This window comes from Pseudophryne corroboree (genome assembly GCF_028390025.1).
Source record: "Pseudophryne corroboree isolate aPseCor3 chromosome 3 unlocalized genomic scaffold, aPseCor3.hap2 SUPER_3_unloc_21, whole genome shotgun sequence".
NCBI classification, from domain to species: Eukaryota; Metazoa; Chordata; class Amphibia; order Anura; family Myobatrachidae; genus Pseudophryne; species Pseudophryne corroboree.
In genome coordinates, this window is record NW_026967510.1 from 1,660,012 (window position 1) to 1,681,570 (window position 21,559).

Here is a 21,559-nt window from a genome sequence, read left to right on the forward strand (position 1 = left end):
AGTGGGTCTCACTGAGGCATGCAATATCCGGGTCATATTTCTTAATCATATTTAGAACCAAAGAACGTTTGATTTTGTTATTCAGACCTCGAACATTCCATGCCAGAATTTTCAGATTAATCATGACCCCCCTATAAGCTCTATACACCTCCCGGATGGACCTCTCCCAAAATACATCTTGAGAATAAGCATTATCAATACCAGCAAAACATGACGTATATGAGCCCTGCGTTGTAAGCCATAGCATCTGAAATATGAAACATCCTTGCCTCAGAAAATACTTAAATAAGAAAAATAACAAACTAAAGAAAAAAAAAAACCAAAAACAGCAGGAGGCGCAACTAGCAGCTTCACAATTAACCATTCCCTCCCCGTACACCACCCCGAACTCCGGCATACTTATATCCCGAACAATCAACCCAAACTACCAAGCGCTAGGAAGGCCTAGATTCTCAGCTGAACCTCTAACCCTCTCTAACCAACACCACTTGGACGTAAAAGTCTTGAGCCACCAATGCAAAGAAGGGGGACTCCCCGAACTGTGATCAAGCCTCCGGTAGACCAGGCCCCGGGCTTTTCCACATAGGAGATCAGTCTGGAGCCAGTTGCCGAGCACCCGGTGCAAATCAGTCCAACCATTGGGCCGCCTCTCTAGGGGAGTTAAAAAACTTGGTCTCCCCATCCGCCACAACTCGAAGCCTTGAGGGAAACAGCATGGAGTATGAAATGTTGAGGTCTCACAGCCGTTGTTTAATGGGCATAAACTGGGCTCGGTCCTTCTGGACGTCTGCGGCAAAGTCCGGGAAGGCCGATACCTTGACTCCATTGCGGACCAACGGGCCCTTTGTGCGACCTAAGCGGAGAACCGAGTCACGGTCTTTATAGTGCAGGAATTTAGCGATGAAGGTGCGAGGAGGGGCACCAGGAGGTAGCGGCCGAGATGGTATCCTATGTGCTCGCTCCACCGTGAAATGGGCCGTGAAGGACTCACCGCCATACATCTCCTTAAGCCAGGATTCGAGGAAGTCCTCCGGCTGCGAACCCTCTTCTCTTTCAGGCAGGCCTACAAATCTGACGTTGTTTCTACGCAGCCGTCCCTCCATGTCTAAGAGCTTGGTCTGAAGGGAGGAAACCTGCTGGGTCACCCCGGATACAGATTGCTTAAGGGGGCCACATAAATCTTCCAGATTGGAGACCCGTGTCTCCGCCTCACCCACTCTCTCTCGGATACGTTGAACATCTTGGCGGAGCAAGGAGAGATCGCACTGCACCTTCTCCATCTTATCGGAGAGACGTTGTTCACTGCCGGCTATAGCCTCCAGCACTTGTTGAATAGACGGCGCCCCCACTGCCTCCGGGGAATTAACCGCTGACTCGGGAGGGGAGGTCGAGTGTGTTGGAGAGGCTTCATGAGAAGGAGCCGGTGCAGCCCTGGGATTGGGTTGTCTGGTAAATCTTTCTAGTTTGGCCGCGGCCGCACTCTGGCCGCCCTTAACCATATTGGACAGGAGCAGTCACACTCACCCCACAGTAGGGCTACAGTATAGGATTGTAATTAGAAGGCGGCTGCAGCAAGGTTGCGTATAATCAGTGGCGGGAACTAACCGTGTCCGGTTTGTATGTCAGAGTAACAAAGTAGGATAATGGTACGCAGTACACTGTAGGATAATGGTACGCAGTACACTGTAGGATAATGGTACGCAGTACACTGTAGGATAATGGTACGCAGTACACTGTAGGATAATGGTACGCAGTACACTGTAGGATAATGGTACGCAGTACACTGTAGGATAATGGTACGCAGCACACTGTAGGATAATGGTACGCAGTACACTGTAGGATAATGGTACGCAGTACACTGTAGGATAATGGTACGCAGCACACTGTAGGATAATGGTACGCAGTACACTGTAGGATAATGGTACGCAGTACACTGTAGGATAATGGTACGCAGTACACTGTAGGATAATGGTACGCAGTACACTGTAGGATAATGGTACGCAGTACACTGTAGGATAATGGTACGCAGTACACTGTAGGATAATGGTACGCAGTACACTGTAGGATAATGGTACGCAGTACACTGTAGGATAATGGTACGCAGTACACTGTAGGATAATGGTACGCAGTACACTGTAGGATAATGGTACGCAGTACACTGTAGGATAATGGTACGCAGTACACTGTAGGATAATGGTACGCAGTACACTGTAGGATAATGGTACGCAGTACACTGTAGGATAATGGTACGCAGTACACTGTAGGATAATGGTACGCAGTACACTGTAGGATAATGGTACGCAGTACACTGTAGGATAATGGTACGCAGTACACTGTAGGATAATGGTACGCAGTACACTGTAGGATAATGGTACGCAGTACACTGTAGGATAATGGTACGCAGTACACTGTAGGATAATGGTACGCAGTACACTGTAGGATAATGGTACGCAGTACACTGTAGGATAATGGTACGCAGTACACTGTAGGATAATGGTACGCAGTACACTGTAGGATAATGGTACGCAGTACACTGTAGGATAATGGTACGCAGTACACTGTAGGATAATGGTACGCAGCACACTGTAGGATAATGGTACGCAGCACACTGTAGGATAATGGTACGCAGTACACTGTAGGATAATGGTACGCAGTACACTGTAGGATAATGGTACGCAGTACACTGTAGGATAATGGTACGCAGTACACTGTAGGATAATGGTACGCAGTACACTGTAGGATAATGGTACGCAGCACACTGTAGGATAATGGTACGCAGCACACTGTAGGATAATGGTACGCAGTACACTGTAGGATAATGGTACGCAGTACACTGTAGGATAATGGTACGCAGTACACTGTAGGATAATGGTACGCAGTACACTGTAGGATAATGGTACGCAGTACACTGTAGGATAATGGTACGCAGTACACTGTAGGATAATGGTACGCAGTACACTGTAGGATAATGGTACGCAGTACACTGTAGGATAATGGTACGCAGTACACTGTAGGATAATGGTACGCAGTACACTGTAGGATAATGGTACGCAGTACACTGTAGGATAATGGTACGCAGCACACTGTAGGATAATGGTACGCAGTACACTGTAGGATAATGGTACGCAGTACACTGTAGGATAATGGTACGCAGCACACTGTAGGATAATGGTACGCAGCACACTGTAGGATAATGGTACGCAGTACACTGTAGGATAATGGTACGCAGTACACTGTAGGATAATGGTACGCAGTACACTGTAGGATAATGGTACGCAGTACACTGTAGGATAATGGTACGCAGTACACTGTAGGATAATGGTACGCAGCACACTGTAGGATAATGGTACGCAGTACACTGTAGGATAATGGTACGCAGTACACTGTAGGATAATGGTACGCAGTACACTGTAGGATAATGGTACGCAGTACACTGTAGGATAATGGTACGCAGTACACTGTAGGATAATGGTACGCAGTACACTGTAGGATAATGGTACGCAGTACACTGTAGGATAATGGTACGCAGCACACTGTAGGATAATGGTACGCAGTACACTGTAGGATAATGGTACGCAGTACACTGTAGGATAATGGTACGCAGTACACTGTAGGATAATGGTACGCAGTACACTGTAGGATAATGGTACGCAGTACACTGTAGGATAATGGTACGCAGTACACTGTAGGATAATGGTACGCAGTACACTGTAGGATAATGGTACGCAGTACACTGTAGGATAATGGTACGCAGTACACTGTAGGATAATGGTACGCAGTACACTGTAGGATAATGGTACGCAGTACACTGTAGGATAATGGTACGCAGTACACTGTAGGATAATGGTACGCAGTACACTGTAGGATAATGGTACGCAGTACACTGTAGGATAATGGTACGCAGTACACTGTAGGATAATGGTACGCAGTACACTGTAGGATAATGGTACGCAGTACACTGTAGGATAATGGTACGCAGTACACTGTAGGATAATGGTACGCAGTACACTGTAGGATAATGGTACGCAGTACACTGTAGGATAATGGTACGCAGTACACTGTAGGATAATGGTACGCAGTACACTGTAGGATAATGGTACGCAGTACACTGTAGGATAATGGTACGCAGTACACTGTAGGATAATGGTACGCAGTACACTGTAGGATAATGGTACGCAGTACACTGTAGGATAATGGTACGCAGTACACTGTAGGATAATGGTACGCAGTACACTGTAGGATAATGGTACGCAGTACACTGTAGGATAATGGTACGCAGCACACTGTAGGATAATGGTACGCAGCACACTGTAGGATAATGGTACGCAGTACACTGTAGGATAATGGTACGCAGTACACTGTAGGATAATGGTACGCAGTACACTGTAGGATAATGGTACGCAGTACACTGTAGGATAATGGTACGCAGTACACTGTAGGATAATGGTACGCAGTACACTGTAGGATAATGGTACGCAGTACACTGTAGGATAATGGTACGCAGCACACTGTAGGATAATGGTACGCAGCACACTGTAGGATAATGGTACGCAGTACACTGTAGGATAATGGTACGCAGCACACTGTAGGATAATGGTACGCAGTACACTGTAGGATAATGGTACGCAGCACACTGTAGGATAATGGTACGCAGTACACTGTAGGATAATGGTACGCAGTACACTGTAGGATAATGGTACGCAGTACACTGTAGGATAATGGTACGCAGTACACTGTAGGATAATGGTACGCAGTACACTGTAGGATAATGGTACGCAGTACACTGTAGGATAATGGTACGCAGTACACTGTAGGATAATGGTACGCAGTACACTGTAGGATAATGGTACGCAGCACACTGTAGGATAATGGTACGCAGTACACTGTAGGATAATGGTACGCAGTACACTGTAGGATAATGGTACGCAGTACACTGTAGGATAATGGTACGCAGTACACTGTAGGATAATGGTACGCAGTACACTGTAGGATAATGGTACGCAGTACACTGTAGGATAATGGTACGCAGTACACTGTAGGATAATGGTACGCAGCACACTGTAGGATAATGGTACGCAGTACACTGTAGGATAATGGTACGCAGTACACTGTAGGATAATGGTACGCAGTACACTGTAGGATAATGGTACGCAGTACACTGTAGGATAATGGTACGCAGTACACTGTAGGATAATGGTACGCAGTACACTGTAGGATAATGGTACGCAGTACACTGTAGGATAATGGTACGCAGCACACTGTAGGATAATGGTACGCAGTACACTGTAGGATAATGGTACGCAGTACACTGTAGGATAATGGTACGCAGTACACTGTAGGATAATGGTACGCAGTACACTGTAGGATAATGGTACGCAGTACACTGTAGGATAATGGTACGCAGTACACTGTAGGATAATGGTACGCAGTACACTGTAGGATAATGGTACGCAGCACACTGTAGGATAATGGTACGCAGTACACTGTAGGATAATGGTACGCAGTACACTGTAGGATAATGGTACGCAGTACACTGTAGGATAATGGTACGCAGTACACTGTAGGATAATGGTACGCAGTACACTGTAGGATAATGGTACGCAGTACACTGTAGGATAATGGTACGCAGTACACTGTAGCAGTGTAGGCAGATCCAATCTATGTGCAGCTCCTGTGTGATATAATGGAAGGGCCGTGCAATATAAATAGCTGACTTTGTCTCCAGTCTCAGGTGGGTATTAGCATAGTCATTAGGAGAGAAATAATAGGAGAGGTCAGTATGCAGTAAAGATCCTGTGTGCAGAGACAGTTCACAGGGCACAACAGATGAATGCAGCCCTTCCAAGCATGGAGGTCAGCCCAGAGCAGTGGGGCCTTCTGTATAGCATCTCCCAAAATGGCCGCAGTGTCCCTTCCCCAGAAGTACCTGCTTCCTATGCCCCTCCGGGTGTTAGGGCTCCGGACCGCAGCCTGTCAGGGAGAGGAGAGGCAGCTTCCACCTCCCAGTCGTCCCAGGGTGCTTGTTGGCAGTGACAGCCCGTCGCCCGAGCTCCGGGCGTTCCGCGGCCGAGGGCGCCGAAATTGAGGCCGGGGATCCGGAGGAGGCCTAGGCTGCAGGGCCGGAAGTCAGCCGGCGCCGTCCCACGAGTCCCGGAGACCGCAAAAAAGGATGCCCGTCAGCGCCCAGCAGTATGAGGGAGGTATGTAGCCCGGGCAGGGACACCAGAGGGGTCAGGATGGGTGAAAGGATGGGTTTATTCGAGGAGCTCCCGAGATCCGCTCCCTACTCCATTGCTGCCGTGACCACGCCCCCCAGGTGTCTCGAGGAATCTTACTTTAATACAAAAAAAGAAATCCTCAGCTACTTTTCCGGCTTCAAAGGACTTAAATGTCCTCTTTGAAGAAGCTTGGGTGAACCCTGACCAAAAATGTCAGATCCCAAAAAGGTTAATTTCTTCCTTCCCCTTTACTTTGGAGGATAGAAAAAAATGGGAAAACCCGCCGATAGTGGACGCATCTGTGTCCAGGTTGTTGTGAAAGATAGTCTTACCGGTTCCCGGGGCGGTGTCCTTAAAGGATGCGGCTGACCGTAAGAGTGAGACCACTCTCAAATCTATATACTTGTCTGCTGGGGTAGCCCAGAGACCCACTATTGCTTGTGCATGGATCACTACGGCAATTTCAAGATGGTCGGATAATCTAACCAGGGATGACATTAACTCCTACAGCACATCCAAGATGCTGCTAACTTTATGGTGGAGGCCATAAAAGAAATTGGTTTACTCAACGCATGCACCACTGCCATGGTAGTGTCAGCACGCAGGGGCTTGTGGCTACGCTAGTGGACTGCGGATGCGGATTCCAGAAAAGGCGTGGAGAGCCTACTATCACGGTTGAGGCTCTGTTTGGAGATGAACTAGATACTTGGATATCTAAGGCCACTGCGGGTAAGTCTACATACCTTCCTTCCACAGCGACCCCTGCTAGCAGAACCTACTCTGCCCCGACTTTGCAGTCCTTTCGGACAGCTAAATTTAAAAACAAGTCCAAGGGTTCTTCTATAGCATTCAGAGGCGGTAAAGGTAAACCCAGAAAAGCCGCAGCTGCAGGTTCTCAGGAACAGACCTCTGGTTCTGCTTCCTCAAAGCCTTCAGCATGACGGTGGACCACACTGCCTGGAAGACAGGCAGGTGGGAGCCAGCTTACGTTATTTCAGTCACATCCGGGCAACGTCATGCCTAGATCCCTGGGTGAAAGATCTTATCGCACAGGGATACAGACTGGAGTTTCAAGAACTCCCAGATTCTTCAAATCTGGCTTACCAGCTTCTCCAGAAGCAAGTTTGGCCTTACAGGCAGCAATTCTAAAACTGGTACAGAATCAGGTGATTGTTCCAGTTCCACCTCAACTACAATACAAGGGTTATTATTCCAACCTGTTTGTAGTACCGAAACCGGACGGTTCGGTAAGACCTATTTTAAACCTCAAGTCTCTGAACCCATACTTAAAGGTGTTCAAATTCAAAATGGAGTCTCTGAGAGCGGTGATCTCAGGTCTGGAGGAAGGGGAATTCCTGGTGTCTCTGGACATCAAGGATGCATACCTTCATGTCCCAATTTGGCCGCCTCATCAGCTTATCTCAGGTTTGCGTTACAGGACTACCACTACCAGTTACAGGACCTGCCATTTGGACTCTCCACAGCGCCACGGGTGTTCACGAAGGTGATGGCAGAGATGATGTTGCTCCTCCGCTTGCGGGGAGTGAACATAATACCATACCTGGATGATCTGCTGATCAAAGCACCGTCCAGGGAGAAGTTGTTACACAGCATTGCCCTCTCAACGACGTTACTCCAGGATCACGGGTAGATTCTGAATCTGCCAAAATCTCACCTGGAACCAACACGGAGTCTTCCGTTCCTGGGTATGATACTGGATACGAAGGCACGGAGGGTATTCCTCATAATGAAAAAGGCATTGGTGATCCAGTCGATGGTACGGGATGTTCTAAGTCCGACCCGGATTTCAGTGCACCTGTGCATTCACCTCTTGGGAAAGATGGTGGCCTCTTACAAAACTCTACAATATGGAAGGTTTCACGCAAGGCCCTTCCAGCTGGATCTGTTGGACAAATGGTCCGGATCGCATCTCCACCAAGAGCCAGAATTTCTCTTCTCTGGTGGCTTCAGACTTCTCACCTAACCGAAGGCCGAAGGTTCGGGATTCAAAATTGGATTCTGCTACCCACAGATGCAAGCCTCAGGGGTTGGGGAGCAGTCACCCAAGGGGAACAGTTCCAAGGAAAATGGTCAAGTCAAGAATCTATTTTTCCGATCAACATTCTGGAACTCAGGGCCGAATACAACGCCCTTCTACAGGCATCCCATCTTCTTCAAGATCAGACCATACAAGTTCAGTCGGACAATATGACATCAGTAGCGTACATAAGCCGACAAGGCGGAATGAAGGGCAGAGCTGCAATCTCGGAGGTAAAAAGGATTCTCCTCTGTGCAGAAAGACACGCGGTGGCTTTGTCGGCAATCTTTTTATTTCGGGAGTGTACAACTGTGAAGCAGACTTCCTCAGCAGACACTACCTCCATCCAGGAGAATGGGGCCTTCACCCGCAGGTGTTCGAGTCTCTGGCACGCCGGTGGGGACTTCCCCAATCGACATGATGGCCTCTCGTCTCAACAAGAAGCTCAATCGATATTATTCCAGGTCGAGAGACTCGCAAGCAGTGGCGGCAGACACTCTGGTGACTCCACGGGTCTAACAGATGGTCTGGATGTTTCCACCACTTCCGTTAATCCCAAGGATTCTCAAAAGAGTAAAGAGGGAAAAAGTTCAAGCAATTCTCATTGCTCTGGACTGTCCAAGAAGGGCCTGTTACGCGGATCTATGGGAGTTGCTCCTGGAGGACCTGTGGCCTCTTCCTCTTCAAGAGGATCTTCTGCAACAGGGTCCGTTCGTCTGTCAAGACTTACTGCGGCTACATTTGACAGCATGGATGTTGAACGTCAAATTTTAGCCCGGAAAGGGATTCCGGATAAGGTTATTCCAACCTTGATCCAAGCCAGAAAGGGGGTAACGTCTAAACATTACCACCGTATTTGGAAGAAATACGTCTCTTGGTGTGAGAACAGGAAAATTCCTGTGATGGAATTTAAGCTGGGACGGTTTCTCCTTTTTCTGCAGTCAGGAGTGGATGTGGGCCTCCGTTTGGGCTCCTTGAAAGTCCAGATTCCGGCCTTGTCCATTTTCGTCCAGAAGCAATTGGTGTCTCTTTCTGAGTTTCAGACTTTTTGATGGGTGTTCTGCACATCCAACCACCCTTTGTGCCTCCTACGGCACCTTGGGATCTCAACGTGGTGTTGCAGTTCCTCCAATCGGATTGGTTTGAGCCTTTACAGGCATTGAAAGTAAAAATTCTTAAGTGGCAGCAGACATTTTCACTGTTGGCCCTGGCTTCGGCAAGGCGCGTGTCAGAACTGTGGGCATTGTCTCACAAGTGCCCCTACTTGATTTTTTATGAGGATCACACTGAGCTCAGAACTCGTCAGCCATTCCTTCCTAAGGTGGCGTCTGCATTTCACATCAACCAACCTATTGTGGTTCCGGTGATTACCGACACCTCTGCTTCTTCAAAGTCCTTATATGTTGTGAGAGCTCTGAAAATGTATGTGAAGTGGACGGCTTGTCACAGAAAATCTGACTCACTGTTTGTTTTCTATGATCTCAATAAAATTGGGTGCCCTGCTTCAAAGTAGTCTATTGCTCGCTGGATCAGGCTTACTATCCAGCATGCTAATTCTAAGGCAGGATTGCCGGTTCCAAAATCGGTTCAGGCTCACTCTACTCGGTCGGTGGGTTCTTGCTTGGCGGCTACCCAGGGTGTCTCGGCTTTACAGCTTTGCCGAGCGGCTACTTGGTCAGAGTCGAACACGTTTGCTAAGTTCTACAAGTTTGATACTTTGGCCGCTAAGGACCTTTAGTTTGGTCAATTAGTTCTGCTGGAACTTCAGCACTCTCCCACCCATTTTCGGAGCTTTGGTAAATCCCCATGGTACTAAATGGACCCCAGTATCCTCTAGGACATAAGAAAATAGGATTTTAATTACCTACCATTAAATCCTTTTTTCGTAGTCCGTAGAGGATACTGGGCGCCTGCCCGGTGCTTCGTTTTTCTGCACTGTTACTTGCTTAAGTATTGTTGTTGGATCAGCTGTTGCTGTTCCTGTTCAAGTTTGGTTAGCTTGGCTTTCCTCTTGGTTGTGTGTGCTGGTTCATATCTCACCACTGTTCTGTTACATCCTTCCTCAGGATATGTTCGTCTCCTCGGGCACATTTTATAGACTGAGTCTGGTAGGAGGGCCATAGAGGGAGGAACCAGCCCACACTATTCATTTCTTAAAGTGCCCATGGCTCCTAGTGGACCCGTCTGTACCCCAGGGTACTAATGTGGACCCTAGTATCCTCTATGGACTACGAGAAAAGGATTTCCCAGTAGGTAATTAAAATCCTATTTCTCTATCGTCCTAGTGGATGCTGGGGTTCCTGAAAGGACCATGGGGAATAGCGGCTCCGCAGGAGACAGGGCACAAAAGTAAAGCTTTCCGATCAGGTGGTGTGCACTGGCTCCTCCCCCTATGACCCTCCTCCAGACTCCAGTTAGGTTTTTGTGCCCGGCCGAGAAGGGTGCAATCTAGGTGGCTCTCCTAAAGAGCTGCTTAGAAAAGTTTAGCTTAGGTTTTTTATTTTACAGTGAATCCTGCTGGCAACAGGATCACTGCAACGAGGGACTTAGGGGAGAAGAAGTGAACTCACCTGCGTGCAGGATGGATTGGCTTCTTAGGCTACTGGACACTAGCTCCAGAGGGACGATCACAGGTACAGCCTGGATGGTCACCGGAGCCTTGCCGCCGGCCCCCTTGCAGATGCTGAAGTAAGAAGAGGTCCAGAATCGGCGGCAGAAGACTCTTCAGTCTTCTAAAGGTAGCGCACAGCACTGCAGCTGTGCGCCATTTTCCTCTCAGCACACTTCACACGGCAGTCACTGAGGGTGCAGGGCGCTGGGGGGGGGGCGCCCTGGGAGGCAAGATGAAAACCTTTGTTGGCTAAAAATACCTCACATATAGCCTCCGGAGGCTATATGGAGATATTTAACCCCTGCCAGAATCCACTAAAAAGCGGGAGACGAGCCAGCCGAAAAAGGGGCGGGGCCTATCTCCTCAGCACACAGCGCCATTTTCCCTCACAGAAAGGCTGGAGGGAAGGCTCCCAGGCTCTCCCCTGCACTGCACTACAGAAACAGGGTTAAAACAGAGAGGGGGGGCAAAAATAGTGGCAAAATTTATATTATAAAGCAGCTATACAGGGAGCACTTATAATAAGGCTATCCCTGTCACATATAGCGCTTTTGGTGTGTGCTGGCAGACTCTCCCTCTGTCTCCCCAAAGGGCTAGTTGGGTCCTGTCTTCCTTAAGAGCATTCCCTGTGTGTCTGCTGTGTGTCGGTACGTGTGTGTCGACATGTATGAGGACGATATTGGTGTGGAGGCGGAGCAATTGCCAAATATGGGGATGTCACCTCCTAGGGGGTCGACACCAGAATGGATGCCTTTATTTATGGAATTACGGGATAGTGTCAACACGCTTAAGCAGTCGTTTGACGACATGAGACGGCCGGACAATCAATTAGTGCCTGTCCAGGCGCCTCAAACACCGTCAGGGGCTGTAAAACGCCCTTTGCCTCAGTCGGTCGACACAGACCCAGACACAGGCACTGATTCCAGTGGCGACGGTGACGAATCAACCGTATTTTCCAGTAGGGCCACACGTTATATGATTTTGGCAATGAAGGAGGCGTTACATTTAGCTGATACTACAGGTACCACTAAACAGGGTATTATGTGGGGTGTGAAAAAACTACCTATAGTTTTTCCTGAATCAGAAGAATTAAATGACGTGTGTGATGAAGCGTGGGTTGCCCCCGATAAAAAGATGCTAATTTCAAAGAAGTTATTGGCTTTATACCCTTTCCCGCCAGGGGTTAGGGCGCGCTGGGAAACACCTCCGAGGGTGGACAAGGCGCTCACACGCTTATCTAAACAAGTGGCGTTACCCTCTCCTGAGACGGCCGCACTTAAAGATCCAGCAGATAGGAGGATGGAAAATATCCAAAAAAGTATATACATACATACAGGTGTTATACTACGACCAGCTATAGCGACAGCCTGGATGTGCAGTGCTGGAGTAGTTTGGTCAGAGTCCCTGATTGAAAATATTGATACCCTGGATAGGGACAATGTTTTACTGTCGTTAGAGCAAATAAAGGATGCATTTCTTTATATGCGTGATGCACAGAGGGATATCTGCACACTGGCATCACGGGTAAGTGCTATGTCCATTTCGGCCAGAAGAAGTTTATGGACGCGACAGTGGACAGGCGATGCGGACTCAAAACGGCATATGGAAGTTTTGCCGTATAAAGGGGAGGAGTTATTTGGAGTCGGTCTATCAGATTTGGTGGCCACGGCTACAGCCGGGAAATCCACCTTTTTACCTCAAGTCACTCCCCAACAAAAAAAGACACCGACTTTTCAACCCCAGCCCTTTCCTTCCTTTAAAAACAAGAGAGCAAAGGGCTATTCATATCTGCCACGTGGCAGAGGAAGGGGGAAGAGACAGCAACAGGCAGCTCCTTCCCAGGAACAGAAGCCCTCCCCGGCTTCTACAAAAGCCTCAGCATGACGCTGGGGCTTCTCAAGCGGACTCGGGGGCGGTGGGCGGTCGTCTCAAGAATTTTCAGCGCGCAGTGGGCTCACTCGCGGGTAGATCCCTGGATCCTGCAGATAATATCTCAGGGGTACAGGTTGGAATTAGAGACAGATCCACCTCGCCGTTTCCTGAAGTCTGCTTTACCAACGTCCCCCGCCGAAAGGGAGACGGTCTTGGAAGTCATTCACAAGCTGTACTCTCAGCAGGTGATAGTCAAGGTACCTCTTCTACAACAAGGGAAGGGGTATTATTCCACTCTATTTGTGGTACCGAAGCCGGATGGCTCGGTAAGGCCTATTCTAAATCTGAAGTCCTTGAACCTGTACCTAAAGAGGTTCAAGTTCAAGATGGAGTCACTCAGAGCAGTGATAGCGAACCTGGAAGAAGGGGACTTTATGGTATCCTTGGACATCAAGGATGCGTATCTCCACGTTCCAATTTACCCCTCACACCAGGGGTACCTCAGGTTCGTAGTACAAAACTGTCACTATCAGTTTCAGACGCTGCCGTTTGGTTTGTCCACGGCACCTCGGGTCTTTACAAAGGTAATGGCCGAGATGATGATTCTTCTTCGAAGAAAAGGCGTATTAATTATCCCATACTTGGACGATCTCCTAATAAGGGCAAGGTCCAGAGGACAGCTAGAGATGGGATTAGCACTGTCTCAAGAAGTGCTAAAACAGCACGGATGGATTCTGAATATTCCAAAATCCCAGTTAATGCCGACAACTCGTCTGCTGTTCCTAGGGATGATTCTGGACACGGTTCAGAAAAAGGTTTTTCTTCCGGAGGAAAAAGCCAAGGAGTTATCCGAGCTTGTCAGGAACCTCCTAAAACCAGGAAGGGTGTCTGTACATCAATGCACAAGAGTCCTGGGAAAAATGGTGGCTTCTTACGAAGCAATTCCATTCGGCAGATTCCACGCAAACAATGCTCTAAGTCAAGCAGAACCTCTGCTTCAGGGAAAACCGGTGTTGATCCAGTCGGACAACATCACGGCAGTCGCCCATGTGAACAGACAGGGCGGCACAAGAAGCAGGAGTGCAATGGCAGAAGCGGCAAGGATTCTTCGCTGGGCAGAGAATCATGTGATAGCACTGTCAGCAGTGTTCATCCCGGGAGTGGACAACTGGGAAGCAGATTTCCTCAGCAGGCACGACCTTCACCCGGGAGAGTGGGGACTTCATCCAGAAGTTTTCCACATGCTAGTAAACCGTTGGGAAAGACCAATGGTGGACATGATGGCGTCTCGCCTCAACAAAAAACTGGACAGGTATTGCGCCAGGTCAAGAGATCCGCAGGCAATAGCTGTGGATGCGCTGGTAACACCTTGGGTGTACCAGTTGGTGTATGTGTTTCCTCCTCTGCCTCTCATACCAAAAGTATTGAGAATTATACGGCAAAGAGGAGTAAGAACGATACTAGTGGCTCCGGATTGGCCAAGAAGGACTTGGTACCCGGAACTTCAAGAGATGGTCACGGACGATCCGTGGCCTCTACCTCTGAGAAGGGAACTGCTTCAGCAGGGCCCCTGTCTATTTCAAGACTTACCGCGGCTGCGTTTGACGGCATGGCGGTTGAACGCCAGATCCTAAAGGGAGAAGGCATTCCGGAAGAAGTCATTCCTACCTTGATTAAAGCAAGGAAAGAAGTCACCGCGAAACATTATCACCGCATTTGGCGAAAATATGTTGCGTGGTGCGAGGATCGGAGTGCTCCGACGGAGGAATTTCAACTGGGTCGATTCCTACATTTCCTGCAATCAGGATTGTCTATGGGTCTCAAATTGGGATCTATTAAGGTTCAAATTTCGGCCCTGTCAATATTCTTCCAAAAAGAATTGGCCTCAGTTCCTGAGGTCCAGACTTTTGTTAAGGGAGTACTGCATATACAGCCCCCTGTGGTGCCTCCGGTGGCACCGTGGGATCTAAATATAAGTTTAGATTTCCTCAAATCCCATTGGTTTGAACCACTAAAAAATGTGGATTTGAAATATATCACATGGAAAGTGACCATGCTACTAGCCCTGGCTTCAGCCAGGAGAGTGTCAGAACTGGCGGCTTTATCTTATAAAAGCCCATATCTAATTTTCCATACGGATAGGGCAGAACTGCGGACGCGTCCGCATTTTCTCCCTAAGGTGGTATCAGCGTTTCACCTGAACCAGCCTATTGTAGTGCCTGCGGCTACAAGCGACTTGGAGGACTCCAAGTTGTTGGACGTTGTCAGAGTTTTAAAAATATACATTTCAAAGGACGGCTGGAGTCAGAAAATCTGACTCGCTGTTTATACTGTATGCACCCAACAAGTTGGGTGCTCCTGCTTCTAAGCAGTCGATTGCTCGTTGGATTTGTAGCACAATTCAACTTGCACATTCTGTGGCAGGCCTGCCACAGCCTAAATCTGTTAAGGCCCATTCCACAAGGAAGGTGGGCTCATCTTGGGCGGCTGCCCGAGGGGTCTCGGCATTACAACTTTGCCGAGCAGCTACGTGGTCGGGGGAGAACACGTTTGTAAAATTCTACAAATTTGATACCCTGGCAAAAGAGGACCTGGAGTTCTCTCATTCGGTGCTGCAGAGTCATCCGCACTCTCCCGCCCGTTTGGGAGCTTTGGTATAATCCCCATGGTCCTTTCAGGAACCCCAGCATCCACTAGGACGATAGAGAAAATAAGAATTTACTTACCGATAATTCTATTTCTCGGAGTCCGTAGTGGATGCTGGGCGCCCATCCCAAGTGCGGATTATTCTGCAATACTTGTACATAGTTATTGTTACAAAAATCGGGTTATTGTTGTAGGAAGCCGTCTTTCAGAGGCTCCTTTGTTATCATACTGTTAACTGGGTTTAGATCACAAGTTGTACGGTGTGATTGGTGTGGCTGGTATGAGTCTTACCCGGGATTCAAAATTCCTCCCTTATTGTGTACGCTCGTCCGGGCACAGTACCTAACTGGAGTCTGGAGGAGGGTCATAGGGGGAGGAGCCAGTGCACACCACCTGATCGGAAAGCTTTACTTTTGTGCCCTGTCTCCTGCGGAGCCGCTATTCCCCATGGTCCTTTCAGGAACCCCAGCATCCACTACGGACTCCGAGAAATAGAATTATCGGTAAGTAAATTCTTATTTTTTCCCCCCTTTTTTGATTTTCTCTACTCTGCAGGATAGTGTGTCTTGTATGTTCAGGTCTTCCTTTTCTTCTGAAATTCTGCTCCTGACTTTTGGCTTGTTAACAAAACTAGCTTCCCTAGGCTGGAGGCGGGGTATATGAGGAGGAGGACTGGTGCATCATGGGAGCTAAAAGCTTAACTGTGTGGTGCCCAGTCAACTCCTACCACCTACACCCCAATGCAAGGATTGTGGATCCTGTGGATCTCAAAGAAAAAGAGTTACCCTGGTAAGTCGACCATAAGTCTTGTTATCTTCAAATATCAATTGTGTAGACTTCAAATAATTGTGTAAACTTTAAACGGTAATTGTGGATTTGTAGCCCTACCACATACATAAATGTCTACCTCCTGGTCTGTGCAGCTCTTGAGGTTATATATATATATATATATATATATATATATATATATAATATATATATATATATATATATATATATATATATATATATATATTACACACACACACACACACACACACACACACACTGGGGCAAAAAGGTATTTGGACAGCCACCGGTTGTGCAAGTTGACCCACTTAAAAAGATGAGAGAGGTCTGTAATTTCCGTCATAGGTACACTTCAACTGTGAGAGACAGAATCTGAAAAATAAAACAAACAGGAAATCACATTGTACGAATTTTTTAAACAATTTACTTGTGTATTCTTGTGGAAAATAAAAATTTGGACACCTACCAAGCAGCAAGATTGTCCACACCCTCAAACAGTCAGACTGCTACCTTTCCACCATGGCCAAGACCAGAGAGCTGTCTAAGGACATCAGGGACAAAATTATAGAGCTGCACAAGGCTGGGATGAGCTACTCGACAAAAGGCAAGCAGCTTGGTGAGAAGAGATCAACTGTTGGCGCAATTATAAAAAATTGGAAGAAATACAAGATCACTGACAATCTCCCTTGACCTGGGGCTCCATGCAAGATCTCACCTCGTGGGGTATCAATGATCTTGAGAACGGTGAGGAATCAGCCCAGAACTACACGGGGGGACCTGGTCAATGACCTCTAAAGAGCTGAGACCACAGTCACAAAGGTTACCATTAGTAACACACTACGTCGTCATGGATTGAAATCCTGCAGCGCCCGAAAGGTCCCCCTGCTTAAGCCAGCACATGTCCAGGCCTGTCCTAAAGTTTTGCCAGTGACCATCTGGATGATCCACAGGAGAATGTAATGTGGTCAGATGAGAGCCAAATCAAACTTTTTGGTATAAACGCCACTCACCGTGTTTGGAGGGAGAAGAATGATGAATTGCATCCCAAGAACACCATACCCACTGTGAAGCATGGGGGTGGAAACATCATGCTTTGGGGCTGCTTTAATGCAAAGGGGACAGGACGACTGATCCGTATTAAGGAGAGGATGAATAGGGCCATGTATCGTGAGATTTTAGGTAAAAATCTCCTTCCCTCAATAAGAGCATTGAAGATGGAACGTGGCTGGGTCTTACAGCATAACAATAACCCCAAACACACCGCCCGGGCAACTAAGGAGTGGCTCCTGGCTTCGTAAGAAGAATTTCAAGGTCCTGGAGTGGCCTAGCCAGTCTCCAGACCTCAACCCAATAGAAAATCTGTGGAGGGAGTTGAAAGTCCATGTTGCCCGGTGACGGCCCCAAAACATGACATATCTAGAGAAGATCTGCATGGAAGAGTGGGTCAAAATACCTGCTACAGTGTGTGCAAACCTGGTCAAGAACTACAGGAAACATTTGACCGCTGTAATTGCCAACCACCAAGGTTATATTATAAAGTATTGAGGTCAACTTTTTGATTGTCCAAATATTTATTTTCCACAAGAATAAACAAATAAATAGTGTAACAATCGTACAATGTGATTTCCAGATTCTGTCTCTCACAGGTGAAGTCTATGATGGAAATTACAGACCTCTCTCATCTTTTTAAGTGGGTCAACTTGCACAATCGGTGGCTGTCCAAATACTTGTTTGCCCCACTGTATATTCATTTTGTTTATTAGATTAGTTTTTTATTAATCTTTTTGTGGTCACCTTCTCTCATGCACTCTGATTTAAGTTAATTATAGATTGTGTCCGCTGTTCTCCTGGGTGCTTTGCATTAGGTGTGTAGGTAACAGTCTCACCTATATAAGGTAAGTTGCTGTGAGCTTTAGACCAGGTAGCAGCATACCTAAAGTGTAACACTAATGTGATAGCTGTTTTTATGGTAATTATTTTGAGCAATAGGGTAGGACCTACAGTATAGTCGGGTCCCTTGTCGGGGGCTGCAGGCTTAAATGCATTGGTCAATAGGTGAACTAAATCTCCCCTGTTTATTATTGTTAGTTGTTATAGTGAGTGCAGAGCCCCAGTGAGATAGATATGATATACTAATCCACAGCACTCACCGTTCCTGGATTTGGGGTGCAACACAGTATGTGACCACATTGTTTAAATAAAATCACAGGGGCTCTGCACTCACTATATTAACTAACAATAATAAACAGTGGAGTTTTAGTTCATGTATTGACCAATGAATTTAAATCTGCAGCCCCCCCCCCCCCCCAGATTACCAGCATTGTATCAATTAACACCCAATTAAAACCCAATGGTTTTTTATTACTTTATTCAGCTCTTTATACACTTAATTTGCGTTTAATATATCACTGATTTATATTACATACTTTACTGTACTTAGTAAAGGTTATATATTATTTATTAGTGCGCCGAACAGGACAGCACTTTCTCTTCTTTGGTGTTTTAATGTTTCATTATTACAAAACCCATGTCACCTCTAATCCCACATGAACGTCCATGTCACCTCTAGTAATCCCACGTGAGCATCCATGTCACCTCTAGTAATCCCACGTGAGCATCCATGTCACCTCTAGTCATCCCACATGAGCGTCCGTGTCACCTCTAGTTATCCCACATGAGCGTCCATGTCACCTCTAGTAATCCCACATGAGCGTCCATGTCACCTCTAGTAATCCCACATGAGCATCCGTGTCACCTCTAGTAATCCCACATGAGCATCCGTGTCACCTCTATTAATCCCACATGAACGTCCGTGTCCCCTCTAGTAATCCCACATGAGCGTCGTGTCACCTCTAGTAATCCCACATGAGCATCCGTGTCACCTCTATTAATCCCACATGAACGTCCGTGTCCCCTCTAGTAATCCCACATGAACGTCCATGTCACCTCCTAGTAATCCCACGTGAGCATCCATGTCACCTCTAGTCATCCAACCTGAGCGTCCATGGTAATCCCACATGAGCGGCCATGTCACCTCTACTAATCCCACATGAGCGTCCGTGTCACCTCTAGTAATCCCACATGAGCGTCCGTGTCACCTCTAGTAAACCCACATGAGCGTCCGTGTCACCTCTAGTAAACCCACATGAGCGTCCGTGTCACTTTTAGTAATCCCACATGAGCGTCCGTGTCACCTCTTGTAATCCCACATGAGCATCCGTGTCACCTCTAGTAATCCCACATGAACGTCCGTGTCCCCTCTAGTAATCCCACATGAGCGTCGTGTCACCTCTAGTAATCCCACATGAGCGTCCATGTCACCTCTAGTAATCCTACATGAGCATCCGTGTCACCTCTAGTAATCCCACATCAGCGTCCACGTCACCTCTAATAATTCCACAAGAGCGTCCACGTCGCCTCTAGTAATCCCACGTGAGCGTCTGTCACTTCTAGTAGTTCCACATGAGCGTCCGTGTCACCTCTAGTAATCCCACATGAACATCTGTGTCACCTCTAGTAATCCCACATGAACGTCTAGTAATCCCACATGAGCGTCCGTGTCACCTCTAGTAATCACACATGAGCGTTCAGTGTTGAATAAAATCCAGTCTAAGCATCCTATCTTTTTGTGTTTTGTAATAGACATAAAAGCAATGATTACAGGTAAAAAAAAATGGCAGTTATAGAATTATATATTGTATCCTGTAACATCCTGGGTCTTGTCTGCTCATTTTATATATTAATGTATTTTATTTCCAGCAGATCGACACACAAGCAGGAATATCTCAGAAGGACATCTAATGTTATCCCCGGATTGTGACATAAAAGATAATGACCGTAGACAGTATTCTTCAGGAGATAACCCCATTACCACAATTATACATCCAGCTCTATCAGCTGATCCCCCTGATCCTGGGAAATGTTCTCCTGATCACTCTGATATTAGAGCATCTGTTACAGCTCTGAGAGTAGATACAGTGTTTCCCTGTTCTATAGATACCAAATGTTTTACACAGAACACAAACCTTATTAATCATCAGCCAGCTCATGCAGGTGAGAGGCCATTTCTATGTTCTGAGTGTGGGAAATGTTTTACATATAAATCAAATCTTGTTAGACATCAGAGAAGTCACACAGGTGAGAAGCCGTATTCCTGTCCTGAGTGTAGGAAATGTTTTGCATACAAATCACATGTTGTTATTCATCAGCATGCTCACACAGGTGAATGGCCATTTTTCTGTTCTGAGTGTGGGAAATGTTTTACATATAAATCAAAACTTGTTACACATCAAAGAAGTCACACAGGTGAGAAGCCGTATTCCTGTTCTGAGTGTAGGAAATGTTTTGCACGGAAATCAGATCTTGTTACACATCACAGAAGTCACACAGGTGAGAAACCGTATTCCTGTTCTGAGTGTGGGAAATGTTTTGCATCTAAATCAGAACTTGCTAAACATCAGAGAAGTCACACAGGTGAAAAGCCGAATTCCTGTTCTGAGTGTGGGAAATGTTTTGCATCAAAATCAAATCTTGTTAGACATCAGAGAAGTCACACAGGTGAGAAGCGGTATTCCTGTTCTGAGTGTGGGAAATGTTTTACATATAAATCAAATCTTGTTAAACATCAGAGAAGTCACACCGGTGAGAAGCCGTATTCCTGTTCTGAGTGTGGGAAATGTTTTGCACGGAAATCAGATCTTGTTATACATCAGAGAAGTCACACAGGTGAGAAGCCATTTCCATGTTCTGAGTGTGGGAAATGTTTCGCTCAGAAACAAGCTCTTGTTATACATCGGAGTAGTCACACAGGTGAGAAGCCATTTCCGTGTTCTGAGTGTAGGAAATGTTTTTCATTGAAAGCAAATCTTGTTAGACATCAGAGAAGTCACACAGGTGAGAAAGCCGTATTCCTGTTCTGAGTTTGGGAAATGTTTTGCATATAAATCACATTTTGTTAGTCATCAGAGAAGTCACACAGGTAAGAAGCCATGAAAGGATCCCTACCTCTCTTTGATTACCTCGATGTGATGGCCACTGACGTCAGTGAGAGCAATTCTTAACATACAATATATTGAGTCTGACACCCAGTAGTTAAGATTCACTCTGCTTTATTGAATGTTTTAACATTGGTATAAAAAGAGAACACATAAGGGTGTAACTGATAAGTGTAACAGGGCTCATTGGCTTAGGGGTGGTGCCCTAGTGGGGTACGTAGGGGTGGTTAATACTTGACATAACATAATTGGATATAGCAGTTGCTAGGCAGATGTTATATACGTTGCATCAGACGGAACTTAACACAGGATCTTTTAGTAACACACAGAAGTAGAAAAAGCAGGTTTCATCTAGTATAGAGCTGACCTTGGATGCCAGACCCACACAAGC

At 46.8% G+C, this 21,559-nt stretch overlaps 1 protein-coding gene across 1 annotated transcript in view; it reads left to right on the forward strand.

Moving 5' to 3' along the window:
- Positions 1-21,147, forward strand: part of LOC134983708 (oocyte zinc finger protein XlCOF6.1-like) — a 35,924-nt gene extending 14,777 nt beyond the window's left edge. The window contains exon 3 of the mRNA XM_063949363.1: positions 19,937-21,147. Within this exon, the coding sequence (XP_063805433.1) occupies positions 19,937-21,093 (1,157 nt within the window). The 3' untranslated portion in view covers positions 21,094-21,147. The remainder of the gene's footprint in view (positions 1-19,936) is intronic.
- The last annotated feature ends 412 nt before the right edge of the window (positions 21,148-21,559 follow it).